Below are 15,856 nucleotides of genomic sequence, written 5' to 3' on the forward strand. Positions count from 1 at the left end.
CAAAATCCTGGAACTCCCTAATAGCACTGTGAGTGTACCGATACCAGCCTGACTGCAGCAGTTCAACGATGGTGGGTCACCACCACCTTCTCGAGGGCAGTGCCTTACCAGCAGCATTCGCAACATTTGAACCAAAACAAAATCAAGTGCTAACTCTCCCACAAGTCGGGCTAAGAGATTGGCTGGCTGCTGTTGACCTGAAATGCATATACCTGCATTTCCCAGATCCAATGGGAAATGACTTGAATTTAATGTTCACTAACAGTACAAGTTACCGCTGTTGAATGCAAATTCCATGGTCTGCTTATTAATAGTGATGATCTTTTTGAGAGCTGTGAAAATCTGATTGGAGAAATTCAAACAGGGAGCTGTAGGAGACATGAGTTTCTATAAAGGGATGGCAATAACTGTATAATGTGAATACTCTTTTCATGTACAGAGTGAACTTCATTCTGAGAATAAGTTCTCAGTGTCTTTGCCCTACCTGCTCACCAAAACCTCCTTTTTTTTGTTTTAGTTTTAAAATGAAAGTAACATCTAAAATTTCCCTTTTTATTCTATGTAATGTAATTGTTTTTCAAAATTGCAAGTTTTAAAGAGCAACCCTATTGTTCTTTCATGCTGTGGATTTACAAGGTTTCACATAAATCACTTCATATTTTTTATTGTAAATAAGCATCGCTGTTTAATTTTGACAACAGGGCAACCCTACACTTACCCTGACCACCGAAGGGTCTCGAATAGCCCAGGAAACGCCCCCCCCCGGGGTGCCGTTCCACCTGGTTCACGTTTGTGTGGAACTGTAATAATCGGCGCCCAGCTGCAGCCTTCCTGGGGAGGCTGAAAAATCCAACGGAGGCCAGTGGATCCTGGGCAAGTAGGTCGTAAGGAGGTTTATGACCACCTTCCATGAGCGTCATTTAATCCCGCCCATTTTGGTCAGAGCTCCAACATCATCTCGCGGGACTTGGTTGAATCCGCTTGGCAGCCTCTCCCAGAATTCTCTGGCCATGTTGCACTCTCGCTTGAGCGCAACGCTGCAAGAGAATCATCCCCAAAGTTAAAAGAAAGCTGTGTATTTGACAGACTTCATGGATTATTTTTAAGATTGCGATGTTGGAAAGTTATTCTTGCCCCTTCCAATTATTGTAATTAGCCCCAAATAATAGAACATGGACAGTTTCAAATGTATTCAAAACAACTTTTTAAAATAATTTCACTTTTTAAGACTATCTAAGGTATGTTGTTATATTGCTTGCAGCTGAGTCAACAAATTTTGGATCTTTTCTGTAACTGCCAACAACAGTCGATTGATCTAGAAAAAAAGGATCTATGTCGGACACAGATTCAGAGAGAAATCCAGCGAATATTCCCACGTAAGTTTTTTCAATATAAAAGGTATATTGGCAAAAATAGGCATTGGACTACTGGAAAATGTGGCTAGAGAAATAATAATAGGAAACCTAAAAATGGCAGAGGAACTGAATAGTTACTTTGCATCAGTGTTCACGATGGAAGACACCATTGGGATGCCAGAATTCCAGGAAAATCAGGGGGCAGAGGTGAGTGTACTAGCCATCACTAAGGAGAAGGTTCTGGGATACTGAAGGGTCTGAAGGTAGATAAATCACCTGGACTGGATGGACTACCACCCCAGGGTTCTAAAAGAGATCGCTGGAGAGATTGTGGAGGCATTGATGGTGATCTTTCAAGAATCACTGGAGGCAGGGAAGGCCCCAGAGAACTGGAAAGTGGCTAATGTAACACCACTGTTGAGAAGGGAAGGAGACAGAAGACGGGAAATGATTGGCCGGTTAGCCTGACTTTGGTCATTGGTAAGATTTTAGTCCATTATTAAAGATGAGATCGCAGAGTACTTGGAAGTGCATGATAAAATAGGACTGAATCAGCAGAGCTTCGTCAAGGGGAGGTCATGCCTGACAAATCTGTTAGAATTCTTTGAATCAGGGCCCACCGATCGGCAGGCCGGCCTCTCGGGCTGGGGGCCTCTTTTGTTCCGTGCAGGCCCCTGTAGTCCTCCACGATGTTCCTCCAGGGCTGGCGCGGAGAAGGGAGCCACTGCGTGCATTGGCGCCGGTCCCGCTGCGCATGCGTGCATTGGCGCCGGCCCCGCATCGCCCGTTTGATGCCGGGGATCGGCAGCTGGAGTGGCGTGGGTCGCTCCAGTGCCGTCCGGGCCCCTGTAGGGGTCAGAATCGCAGCACCTGAGGCCATGTTGACACCGTCGAGAAACACTACGGCGTTTATGGCGGCGTCAACACTTAGTGGGTGAGAATCCCACCCACTATGTCTACTGGTCCCTGTTTTGCACCTTAAATCTATGCATGCTGTTATCAAACCTTCATTAGAAGCAGTTTCTCTTTATTTACTCTAACCCTTCACAGTTTAAAATACTTGGGTTTACTTAATGTGCAGAAGCAATAAGACACTCAGCCTGGAAAATGCATATATTCCTCCCAAGGCTTGTCAAATTGCTTGTCATTATTTAGAGCCAAATGTATTTTTTTCAGTTAGCTATGTGGGGTTACACCTCTGGAGCAAGCAGAAGTGCTGGTTATTAATACTACAATCTACTCATTGATTTCAAAAGACTGGGGAATTTTGCAGCATCACTACCGTAACTCTTGTAGTTTCCCTTAGGCTGGAATGTATTATGGAACTTTTTTAATCATAGCGTTATACCTGAAATTGTGCCTAATTTGTCAGTGTCTGTTTATACCCAAGGTTTCTGCTCAGGTAATTAACATATGCCAGATTGCAAAAGCAACTGTAAACAAGTGGAAATCAGTAGAGCCCCAAAGAAAGTGGGAAATCATAACACAATTAAGAATGAAACATTCAAGTATGAAAATAAAGTTTAAAATCATGTAATCAGGATTGATGCATATTCGGCATAGCATGTTTAAGAACACGTATTGCAGAAGATTTTTTATTTTCGATGTGACATGAAAATGCATTTGTAACACTCTTGCATTCAGATTTCCACGATAGTCCCAATAAGACCAATTAGTCTTTTAATGCAAATATACTGGGAATTGGGAATGCTCAAGAGGTCAGAATTCAATGATCCAGAAATCTGAGGATGGTGGGGCTGGAGGTAATTGCAGAAACAGGGAGGGGTATGGCAATGAAGGGATTTGAAAACAAAGTTTGAAAATTTTAAAATCAGAGACTACTTAACTGCGAGCCAGTGTTGGTTAATGAGCATCAGGTGATGGGTATTCGGGGCGTGTTGCAAGTAAGGAAGGGAGCTGTCAGCCGAAGTTTGGATGACCTCTTGTTTATAGAAGTAGGGGGCCAGGACTGAGTGTGTGGGAATAGTCAAGTGGGTCTAAGAGGCATAGTTTCAACAGCATTTGACCAGAGGTAGGGACGATATTACGAAGATAGAAATAATTAGTAATAACAGTTCTTGTGGTAATGTTTTGAGAAGGAACAAAGAATTTTTTGTATTACCACTACATTGTGGTCTCTAGATGATTTCAGTAGACTTCGCAAAAAGTTGCTAATTAAGGGCCTCTGCAACATTTGTTAATTTTCACTTTAGATATTGGATGCTTTTCTAATGGCAGTAGAAACTATTGTTCTTTCATGCTGTGAATTTACAAGGTTTCACATAAATCACTTCATATTTTTTATTGTAAATAAGCATCGCTGTTTAATTTTGACCCTGACTCCTTACGGGAATGACAGTAAAACTTAAAGGAAAGGGAAACTACAATAAAGTCAAACTAAAATAAGTTGTTTGGCAGGTGCCTGTAAATTGAAAACCGTCTCTTTCTACTTTTTTCTTACCCCAGAGACAAGGTTATACTTGGTTGGTTCTTCACTGAATGGCTTTGGCACTCGCTATAGTGATGCAGACCTGTGTCTGGTGTTGAAAGAAGAGCCGGTATGTTCGGTTTTCATGTTAAATTTTAGCATTTTTTGCCAATTATTACATATCTGGAAAATTGCTATATTGAAAGGCATTTTTTTTTTATATTCTTGTAGATCAATCAAAGAAGTGAAGCATGTCACATACTCAGTTTAGTTCAACAGCTTTTCTACAGACTATGTAAGTTACTTCTCAAAGTCATTATGCTGTTAGTGTTATGGTGTGTAGAACATGTCAGCATTTAACAATGGCTTAGTTGGGTGATGTGTATGAAAAGAGGATAAAAGGATACTGGATTGGGGTAGGTATTTTGGATGGGGGAAAATGCTTATGTGGCTGATGAACACCAAAACAAACTGCTTGGACAGAACATCCCACTTCTAGGTTGTAATTTCTGTGTTCATTTTAGTTGAAGACAAATTTTGCTCCGACACCAGGGTTTTTTCCCTTTGATTATTCAGTTATGATAGGAAAGATTTAAAGTATTGCAGGTGGCAGGCGCAACAAGGAAACATAAGCAAAACACCCTTGCAAACCACTCTTAACTACTGTTTTGCATGTGACAGGATTTTGCTGAAAAGCTGGTCACCGCCTTCTTGCATTTAAACTTTTATTTTCATGGGTCGTGAGCATCGCTGGCAAGGCCAACATTTCTTTCCCATGTCTGATTGCCCTATAACTGGCATTTCAGAGGTCAACCCGCATTGTAGTTGATCTGGAGTTGTAAATCTGGAGTCACATAGGTCAGACCAGATAGGATTAGTGATGGCAGGTTAGTGAGCCCGATTGGGTTTTATGACAATTGATAATCACCATTCCTGAGCTTTAAGCTGTGGTGGGATTTGAACCCATGTCCTCGGAGCATTAACCTGAGCCTCTGGATTATTAGTCCAGTGGCCATTACCACTGCCCAACAGTCTCCCCTCCTGCTTCTATGTTGTCCATCAGAGAACTTGTGGGTGTTGTGCAGGATCCCAAAAAGGGTCCAACTCTGGGAGGTGCTGGGGCAAATTCAGCTGGATAGTAGTTAAAAGTATTTTTTGAAGACAGATTCAGTTTTTTCATTTTATTTGCAGCTTATATTGACAGACCTCAACTGATCCGAGCAAAAGTGCCAATAGTAAAATTCAGGGATAAAGTCAGGTAGGTGATTGAGTTTTTTCTGCTGGAACCCATTTCGTTATAAATAGTAGTGATGCTGATTTTTTGCCTTCTAAATTTTGTACTTGGCTACCATGATAAATGATACAATTTTAAAAATATATATTTTTATTAACGGCATTTTGCATATATGTACATAGAAATATCAGAAAACCAAAAATCCACAGGAACAAAGAACACAGACCCACAACATTGCCTGATACCAAGCCCACAACTCTCCTGCCTCCTCAATTTCCCTCCTTTATCTCCCTCCCCAAAGTGACCAAAGCAAACCTCTAAACAACCCCTGCCCTGCCGTTTACACATTAATTTATCTTTAGAAAATCAAAAAATGTCTTCCACCTCCAAGTGAATCCCTTCTCCGCCAGTGTAAGGTGAACTTGGCCTTCTCCAAGTGCAGGAATGTTGCCAGGTCGCTCATCCACACCCCTGTCTTTGGTGGCTCGGAGTCCAGTCAGCTCAACAAAATCCATCTCCGGGCTATCAGGGAGGCAAAGGCCAAGGCATCTGCCTCTCTCCCCACCTGGACTCCCGGAACTTCCACACTCCAAATATCTCTACCTCTGGACCCGGGGCTACTCTTACACCCAGAATCTTGGACGTGATATCCAAGAATCCCTGCCAGAACGCTGTTGGCTTCGGACACACTTTGGTCATGTAGACCAGTGCTTCTCAAAGTGTGGTACGCGTACCGGTGCCGGTACGCGAGCCATCGTCTGCTGGTACTTGGAGTGTTTCCAGAAAAGAAAGAGACAGTAATCCTGGATTGGCTTGTTTCGCTCACCGGTCCCTGGCACATTGGAAAAAAAACTGCCGGTACGCCACATCAGATAGTTTGAGATGCACTGATGTAGACTAGATTCGTGGGTGCCCCCGCACACCGCCTGCACCTATCCTCCACCCCTGCAAAGAACCAGCTCATTCTCGCAATTGTCATGTGGACCCTTTGCACCGCACCACTTTAAATTGGATGACGCTTAACCTTGCACGCAGCGAGGACACGTTCACGCTCCGCAGGGCTTCCTTCCAAGTCCTGACCTTCACCTCCCCACCCAACCCCTCCTCCCATTTGCACGATCTGCTCCACCGGAGCGCCCTCCCTCTCCATAAACTCTCCATAAATGTCCAACACTCTCCCCTCCCCAATGTCATCCTGGACAACAGCTTATCTTGCAACACCGGAGGCAGCAGCCCCAGGAATGACGGTACCTCTCTTCTTACAAGGTCCCTCATCTGCAGGTATCCGAAGCTATTCCCCTTAAGCAACTCATATGTTTCCTGGGTGAGATGCTTTAATAGTTGATTGCTGACTTGGATAACAGAAATCTGGGTGTAGACTTAAATTCTGCAAAACGTTAGAGTAAAGACTGTTCCTTTTAGACCAAAGCTGTCTCTAGGCTAAAATGTAATTATAGAACTAAATGTGGGGTTTTAATAACCACAACCTTCAAAAACAAGATTGAACCTGGGTGACTAATTAATTGCAGTGCATTATAGCACTCTGATTCATACTTGCACTCATCAATTTGTAACAGTATTTTTTTTTAATGGGTCTAATGCAACATTGCTGATAACTCCTTCTTCCTTTTGACCTCTACCTGAAATAAATACTCAGAACATCCATGGGGAAAAATACCAAAGAGAACTTTCCTCCGGAGCATTGCTTGATGTTTTTCCTCACCCATGCTCTATAAACCTTTTTTTTTTAATTGTTGATATCAATTGGAACAGAAAACTGTAGATAACAAAGACTGTCATTCTTCAATTGGAATAGAAATTCAAGTGTGCCTATCTTTAATACAGAGGATACACGTACATTCACATAACTTGGTGTCAGCTTGAAAAATTACTTTCTACTGACTGTTTTAATTTGCTAGTCATGTTTTATAGCACAACAGGAGAACATTTGACCCATTGATTTTGTGATTACTCGTTGCTGGAGTAATGACGAATTAATCTTTTTTTTTTCTCTGCTGCCGATATTTATTCCCTTTTCCTTTAGATAAAAAAGTTGTCTTGATAGCAGTCTCTCCCTTTGGCAAAGCTTTTCACAATTAATAACTTCCTTTAGATAAAAAAAGTTGTCTTGATAGCAGTCTCTCCCTTTGGCAAAGCTTTTCATAATTAATAACTTCGAAACATGCCTCCTTACCTTATACTTATTAAAGTTTTCAGAAGTCCTTTGTATACCTCTTGTATTTAAAACGTAATCAGCAGAGTGTTTTAAACACAACCTTTTTCCTATAGTATCTTAAGTTATGATTTTCCAAATATATACTGGCCTGGTCGATGTCCCAAAATAACTATAGATTTCCGGTAAAGATGGAAATCCTAACTTTTGAATATTTTTATGTTTCCTGAGCATTTCAAAAGTACAATTGTGGAGTTGCTTGAACTACATTTAACTCCTCCGGAATCTCTTGAACCTAGTGAATTTCAGAAGTAAATAAATGTCAAAATTCAATTGTCACTTTTTTTGCATTTTCAGTGGTGTGGAATTTGACTTGAATGTAAACAATGTTGTGGGAATAAGAAATACATTCCTGCTGAGAAGCTATGCATATAGTAAGTACTCTACCATTATATATGTATCATGTCATCCTCTTGGCTAATAAGACATAATCATTAAATTATGTGAAGTATGCTAACATGCTATCTTGCTTATCCCTATGATAGTTGTAGAATATCCAGCAAAAATGGGCAAGTAGTTTATTGTTCTTCGTTAAATTTAAAATGTTACTGGAGCCACTGAGATTATAATTGGAATGTTCAGATAAAACCATGAAAAATGCTTTGCTCAGAAATTTTGGTGGTTTGAGAGGTTGTGCAGGCTGATGAGATTTTATAATCTGGATGAATTTGACCTCCCTATTTATAGGTTTCATTAAATTTAACAATTTCAGATAGTTTTGTCTAAGGTCAACTTAAACATGTGAATGTTAGACAAGATGCCGTATGAACATATTTTGGATGTGATGTATTGTAATTTTGATTTCTCCTCCTCCCACAAATTATGGATGCAGCATTCTCAGAGCAGTAAAAAAGACTTGCAGATGGTACCTTTTTTTGACTGCAGAATATCCCACGAACAAAAATTTGATAATGACCAGATAGTCTGGTTTGTGATGTTGATTGAGTTGTGAATATTGGCCAGGACACCAGGAATACAGACAGTCCTCTGACTTATGGCGCAATCGTTTCCTGGAAACCGGGTCGAAAGTCAAAATATACTGAATATGAACGGGTTTTCCTATATGGACCATGTTAAAAATGGGGGAGTTGCTTCCATCAGTGGGGCAAGGCAGCATTTTTACCAGCAAATTGCAGCCTCAATTCCCAGTTTTCAAACATAGTTTTCCAGTTCCTGGGCTCTCACTTGGTCAGGCAGCGTTCTGCTGGCAGGTCTCAGTAACCATTCTCCGTAGTGACCTTCTGGCCCACCTGTTACTGGGGCCCAGTGTTTTTGTGGCAGATTTCATAACTTCTTTGGGCTCATTCAAAAGCTACCAAATTAATAAATCATATTTATGAAATATAAACGGTGGGCTGGTGTTGAATTGTAAATTTGAAACCGAATGTTAATTTTTAAATGTTGTAAGTGCTGTTCGTCATAGCTCAAACGTTGTAAAGTAGAGGACTGCCTTCTTTTCCCTGCTCTTCTTAGAAATGTGGAGTTTTTATGTCCACCTGAAAATCCATAGAATCCCCTACAGTGCGAAGGAGACCATTCGGCTCATGGCGTCTCCACTGACCCTCTGAAAGAGCACCCCACCCAGGCCACTCCCCACCCTATCCCTATAACCCCACCTAACCTGCACATCTTTAGACACTAACGGGCAATTTTAGCATGGCCAATTGAGCTAATCTTTGGACTGTGGGAGGAAACGAGATCACCCGGAGGAAACCCACACAGACATGGGGAGAACTTGCAAACTCCACACCGACTGTCACCCAAGGCCGGAATCAAACCCGGGTCCCTGGCGCTGTGAGGAAGCACTGCTAACCACTGTGCCACTGTACAACCCAGGCAGAGTCTTGGCAATCAGAGTCTCGTTTAATGTCTCCTCTGAAAGACCGCTCCTACAATACCCTGACACTCCATTACTATTGCACTGGAATGTCACCCTTGATCCTGGAGTGGCACTTGAATCAACAACCTTCAAACTGAGGGGTGTGGGTGCTACAAGCTGAACCTACAGCTGACTTCTTTGGAAGACAGCAAAGGTGCAGTAGTTATCACTGTCTTACAAAGTCAGAGACTCTGAAGCATACATTCCAACTGATGATTGAATATTGAGATAAAAGCATAGTACTGTGGATGCTGGAATCTGAAACAAAAGCAGAAAATGCTGGGCCATCTCAGCGAGTCTGACACCATTTGTGGAGAGAGCACCACGCTCAGTAGTCTCTCCGCAGATGCTGTCCGGTGTACAGATTGTCCAAATTTTGTGATAATTGAATGTGTCAACTTGTGTTTCATAATTAATGTCAGCTTGTTACATTACGTTCGGAGAAGGTTAAACTAACCAATCAGAAGGTGGTCTATCCCACTTTTGGCTGTGCAAAGTCTTAAAGTGAAATATGTTTTAATATGAGAATGATTTCTGGAATGTTGGAATGTGTTTGTTTCAAAAGAGGTATTTGACAAAGTTCCACATTGCAGGCTAATAATCAAATTCAAAAGCAGGTCATTCAGAGCAGATCCAGAGTATGTTTGGAAACTAGCTGAGTGGGTTGAAAACAATGAATAATCTTTTCAAGTGTTACAGTGGGGTTTGTGGAAGTACTGAATGGAATGCGCTCGAGTCTATTGTTCATTGTTGTTCATTTATGAAAATGACCTGAGTGTTTTATAAAAAAAATCTCAGTGCAATACTTACCTCTTGATCAAAAAAGAATTTAAAGGACTGTAGAATTTAAGGAAATGGTTCAAAATTTACGTGTCAAGACAAGTGAGGACAGTGAAAGGAGATTGAAGTGCTGCCGAAACTGCTTCCAAATCCTCAGTGACAAAGTCACCACAGGGGTCAAGGAAAGACCCACTGGGGAGAAGGGCAGCGATGCGGTAATTATGGCATGTAGGGAGGAGGCTGTGACACAAGACCATGCCTCTAATTTAAGCTAAAAGCAAATTACTGGGAATGCTGGAATCTGAAACACAAGCAAATTTGGAAGCCTCTAATCTACTCAAGTTTGATTTCGGGTCAGACAGCCATTGTAGGATTTTCTGCATGTTGGCAGCCCAGTAATAAAACGGGAAATTTGGGGGGCAAGTTGGCCTTCCGATCCTCTGTCTCTCAGAAGCAGAATGCTGCGGACTCTGGGATTCTTACCTGCCCAGACAAACACCGATATTAATTTGTTGACCATAATAAAAAATCCTTTGGCTAAAAAAATATGGGATACTTTGAAATAAGAACCAAAACCTAGGTAGTACATTCCAGTTTGGATCCTGCTCTGTCAGGGGGAGGTTATTCATTCCATTTTGATCTTGAGGCTTAAAAAATTCAGTTTGTGAAGTAAGGCCCAGTTATGGGCCACGAGCGCCCCAGATATCAAAAATTAGAGGGCAAGAGGCAAAATGGCAGCAAATCAAGCTGAGCCTCTCTGGCTGGCGAGTTCAGTGGGAAACACTCACTTTTACTGACATTTCATTTGTAGCCTGAGAATGTGCCAAATCTCATAAGTATCTTCATGATGTTTTCTATTGAGGAGACTGGATCCATAATATATAAAAGTATGGAGTGAGATCTGGTGCTCCTCCCTTTCTCCGTGTATCCCTTTCCATCCCTCTGACGACCTCAACGCTATTGCCAGAGGTTCAGTGGCCAACGCAAAGAGCAATGGAGAAAGGGGACAGTCCTGACTGGTGCCCCTACTTAACGGAAAGTAAGTGGGCAGCACGGTAGCATTGTGGATAGCACAATTGCTTCACAGCTCCAGGGTCCCAGGTTCGATTCCGGCTTGGGTCACTCTCTGTGCGGAGTCTGCACATCCTCCCCATGTGTGCATGGGTCTCCTCCGGGTGCTCCGGTTTCCTCCCACAGTCCAAAGATGTGCAGGTTAGGTGGATGGCCATGATAAATTGCCCTTGGTGTCCAAAATTGCCCTTTGTGTTGGGTTATGGGGATAGGGTGGAGGTGTTGACCTTGGGTAGGGTGCTCTTTGCAAGAGCCGGTGCAGACTTGATGGGCCGAATGGCCTCCTTCTGCACTGTAAATTCTATGATAATCTATGATTCAGAGGATGTCATATTTGTGCGGATGTTGGCTTTCGGGGAATTGTACATCAAACGAACCCAGGAGGAGAATTTGGGCCAAAGCCAAATCTATCCAAGGTCTCAAAAAGGTAGTTCACTCCACTCTATCAAACACCTTTTCTGCATCCAAAGATACTATAACTTCAGGTTCCTGAGCAGATGAGGAGGATAGGACAATGTTCAAGAGACATAGGCGGATAACTTATGATAAAGCCTGTCTGATCCTCTGAAATTATATCAGGAAGATATGAGTCCATCTGGGTTGACAGGACTTTTGCCAGAATCTTAACATCCGTGTCAAGGAGTAAAATGGGTCTTTAAGACCCACATTCCACTAGGTACTTATCCTCTTTCAGGAGCACCGAGAATATGTTTGCGCTAAGGGCGGGGATCATGATCCCCCAGGCAGTGAATCATTGAGCATGTCTAAAATTAAAGGTATTAGTTGCTCTGAGAACCTCTTATAAAATTCGGGTGCAAAGTCGTCAGGACCGGGAGCATTGCCAGATTGCCGCCAACCGATACATTTCTGATTTTCTTCTGGGTTTGAGAGGGTTTCCAGTTCCCGGTTCCTGTCTTCCTCAAAGGTTGGGATGTGTAAACCATCTAGAAACCTCAACGTGTGAAGTATCTGGAGGAGGCTCTCACTCGTATAGCTCACGGTAAAACTTATTGAAAGCCGCATTTACCTGGAGAGGGGCTGAGATTAGATTACCTTCTTTTCTCTGAATCTGAGGAATTTCTCGGAGGCTGTCTGCTTCTTGAGTTGATGTGCAAAAAGACGGCCTGCCTTCTCGCCATGTTTATAGAAGGTGCCCCTTGAGAAATCTACAAAATTCTGAAGGGGCTTGATATAGTTAGCAATTGTTTCTGCTGGTTGGGGCATCTAAAGCACTGGGTCATAATCTCTGGATAAGGGGCCAATCACGCAGAACTGAGATGAAGAGTAATTGCTTGACTCTTAAGTGTTGTGAATCCTTGGAATTCTCTACCACTGTGGGTTGTGGAAACTCTATTGTTGAATACCTTTAAGGCTGGGATAGAGAGATTTTTGGTGTCTCAGGGAGTTGAGAGAAATAGGAGGCAGGCAAATAGGGAGTTGGGAAAAATGGGGAGCAGGCAGGAAAAAGGAACTGAAACCTAAGATCAGCCATGGTCGTATTGAATGGCAGAGCAGACTCGATGAACCTTGTATATGGTTTACTATTGCACCTATTTCTTGTGTTCTTGTGAATGGTGGTGGGCAATTAACTGGAGGAGGAAACTCTCCAATTATCTCACCCTCAATAATGGAGGAACCCAGCACATCAGTGCAAAAGATGAGGCCAAAGCATTTGCAACCATCTTCAACCAGAAGTGCCAAATGAATGATGCATCTCAGCCTTTTGTTGAGGTCCCAGCATCACTGATGTTAGTCATAGCCAATTTGATTCATTCCATGTGACATCAAGAAATGGCTGAAGACGTGGATACTGCAAGGGCTGTGGGCCATGACAATTTTACAGCAGTAGTACTGGAGATCTGTGCTCCAGAACTAGCTGCATCCCTAGCACAGGAGTTCCTGTACAGATGCAGCACCGGAATCGACCTGGCAATGTGGAATGCAATCAAGTAGCACTTAGCAATAACCTGTCCATTGAGCCACTTGGCTCCTGGTCCCATTACAGCCTTGATCCAAACATGGAGTAAAGAGCTGAATTGAAGAGATGCAGTAAATTGCCCTTGACATTTAAGGCAGGTTTTGTCCTAGTGTGGCATCAAAGAACCTGAGCAAAACTGGAGTCATTAGAAATCTAGAGGAAAATTCTGCACTAGTTAGAATCACACCGAGCACAAAGGAAGATGATTGTGGTTGTTTGAGGTCAATCATTTCAGTCCTAGAACATTGTGCAGTAGTTTCTCAGGATAGGGTCCTCGTCCCAACCATCTTCAGCTGTATCATCAATGAGTGAGATACACTCAGGGGGACTCCTGTGCTCCAGTCTGTTTCTTACTGACTGCTTGGTGCTTAGCCATTGCTTCTCTCCCTGCATACTCTTAAGCTGCAGGCTGGCTGCATCAATAAATGTGCTATCCACAAGACTCTGAACCTTGCATTGTGACTCAGTGATGTCAGCTGCTGCTCAAACTAAAACCTGGAACTCCTGCTGCTGCAGCTGACCTCAGTTTCTGCACGTATAGTTATCCAGGTCATAGGAAAGATCCTGGGGTTCCCACGTGGAACAAAGCTGTGCATTCTTGGGGTCAGACCTGCCCTGTCATCCATCTTTCCATTAGATAATAAAAATTACAACCTAAAAAAAATAAAGACTCAACAGCTACTCTCCTCTTCTGCTCTCACTTGAGAGTTTAAATTAAGTGCTTTACCTAACCCATATTATAAAGAAAATGGAAATTTTAAATCTTCCAGGTCCTTGGACAACTTGGGGAAAAAGGGAAACAAAGCTATAATTCATCAGCCAATTAATTCATAGCTTTCCTATGATGTTGTAGTTTGATTTTTTTTTTTCTTGCTTCAGTGATCACAACCTACTTCAAACTCCGCCAGTCTACATTGTGGTTCTCGATTTCTTTGTATGCCTCCCAGTCTGCTCCACAATGATCCTCACCTTCAAACCCCTCTTCAGTCTGTTCGAGAGTGATCCTCAATCTGCTTCACAATTATTCTCACCTGCTTCAAACTCCACCTAGTCTGCCTCGTGGTGATCCTCTTATGCTTCCAACTCCACCCAGTCTGCTTCATTGTGATCGGACTTGTGTTACACTACACCTGGTCTGCTGCATACTCTTCCTGATATGCTTCAGTAATCCTGAGTGGTTGGGTTGGAGTGGGGTAGATCAAGACAATGGCAGGGAAAAATCAATTGTAAAGGGGCAGACTAGTGGTGCATTGATCAGGAAGGGGGAATGAGTCGGATGGGGGGATGATTAGGAGTGGCCGGGGGATTTATCAGATGATGGGAGAAGGTCGACCAGGTGGGTTGTAAATACCAGATGGGAAGTCAGGAGATTTAGGAGGAGGGTGGGTGGGTGGTTTGGGGTTTGCAGGCCTAGGGGGAGGAAAATGGGAAGGTGCTGTATAAATGACAGTTCCTCTAATGGTTCTAATAATTTCTCCATTTTTGGTTGAATTATTTTGTTAGATCCTAGGGGAAACAGCCCGATTTTTAAAAACTTGAAACACTAAGAAAGGCAAGGGTTTATTTCCTGTGAATTTATTCTCTGCACCGCAGTATTTTGCATTAAAAGTATCTCTGACACCAACACCTTTGTGAGGAAGGCTGTTTTCACTGTGTTGTAAGTTAGTACAGCAGGAAGTTTTGACCTTCTTCTTTTGGAATATTCTTTTATTAAATAAATTCAGGGTACCCAATTCATTGTTTCCAATTAAAGGTCAATTTAGCGTGGCCAATCCACCTATCCTGCACATCTTTGGGTTGTGGGGGCGAAACCCATGCCAACTCTGGGACAATGTGCAAACTTCACACGGAAAGTGTCCCAGAGCCAGGATTGAACCTGGGATCTTGGCGCAGCGAGGCAACAATGCTAACCACTGCACCACCGTTCTGCCCTTTTCTCGGAATATTCAGCTAATTTGTGCAACACTTTGCAGTGATTTTTATCCCTATTTAGTTGGCTTAAATTCCATTCAACAGCTTTGAACTCCAGGGAACATGCTGAAATTGGCTGGGCCTCTGAATAGTGTCACAGTTTCCAGCTATGATTATATCTACCTTTTATTTGGGGATAAGAACTGTTTCTGCTATTTGCAATTCCTTTTCATTAGCATTTTCCACTAGAGGTCAGTGTTGTCCATTTGAACAAATTTTCATGCCCGGTATCTGCAGTTACTTATCTTCCATTTTACCCAATTCTACAGTAGCATACTTTTGTCTTATCTTGAATAACCAAAACTGAAACCTTTTACTACAACAAATATTTTTCAAAACACTTTTTTACTTCTATATGAAATCTCATTCAAAATAAACAGCAACCATGCCACCAAAGATTATAAATATGAATGAATCATCTTGCTTTCAGTTTTATACCAGGCAGCCATTGGCCTTTTGCCTCTATAGGCATATATTTAACTCCTGAGTAATTCCGCATTGATTTAAAACTCTGTCTTCACACATTTTGCTTGACTGGCTTTGTAATTGTGTTAGATATATGTTCAGAATATTCTGATGTATTTAAGAGATTCGACTATTTGCATTGTTAATTGGAAGTTAGCATATCTGTAAATATTCTTTTAATTGGTGATGCAGTGGATAATTAACTGAAATTGAAACCTTTCCAAAGAATTCATTTACAAAGGAATTTAGTGTTTACAGCACAGACCATCCACCCCTAACAAGTATACTCCTTCAAATGCATTTATTGATTGATTAAAGTGAAAATGACAATTGTTTCCAGAAAATAATGTTTTGGGCTACTGCACATGACTTATGTCTGACCCCTGATGTGTAGGATGCTTAAGAAGAATGGGTAACTTTTTACATCAAAGCTTTCTACCCCGGTGTTGTTCTCGCATTGTG

At 42.1% G+C, this 15,856-nt stretch overlaps 1 protein-coding gene across 2 annotated transcripts in view; it reads left to right on the forward strand.

The window, feature by feature from the left end:
* Positions 1-15,856, forward strand: part of tent2 (terminal nucleotidyltransferase 2) — a 111,086-nt gene that overhangs the window by 38,950 nt on the left and 56,280 nt on the right. For both annotated transcript variants that reach the window (XM_038805567.1, XM_038805566.1), the window contains 5 exons: positions 1,262-1,376; positions 3,822-3,913; positions 4,015-4,078; positions 4,975-5,041; positions 7,548-7,624. In XM_038805567.1, the coding sequence (XP_038661495.1) occupies positions 1,262-1,376; positions 3,822-3,913; positions 4,015-4,078; positions 4,975-5,041; positions 7,548-7,624 (415 nt within the window). The remainder of the gene's footprint in view (positions 1-1,261; positions 1,377-3,821; positions 3,914-4,014; positions 4,079-4,974; positions 5,042-7,547; positions 7,625-15,856) is intronic.

The sequence above is a fragment of the Scyliorhinus canicula genome, chromosome 8, assembly GCF_902713615.1.
Source record: "Scyliorhinus canicula chromosome 8, sScyCan1.1, whole genome shotgun sequence".
NCBI classification, from domain to species: domain Eukaryota; kingdom Metazoa; phylum Chordata; class Chondrichthyes; order Carcharhiniformes; family Scyliorhinidae; genus Scyliorhinus; species Scyliorhinus canicula.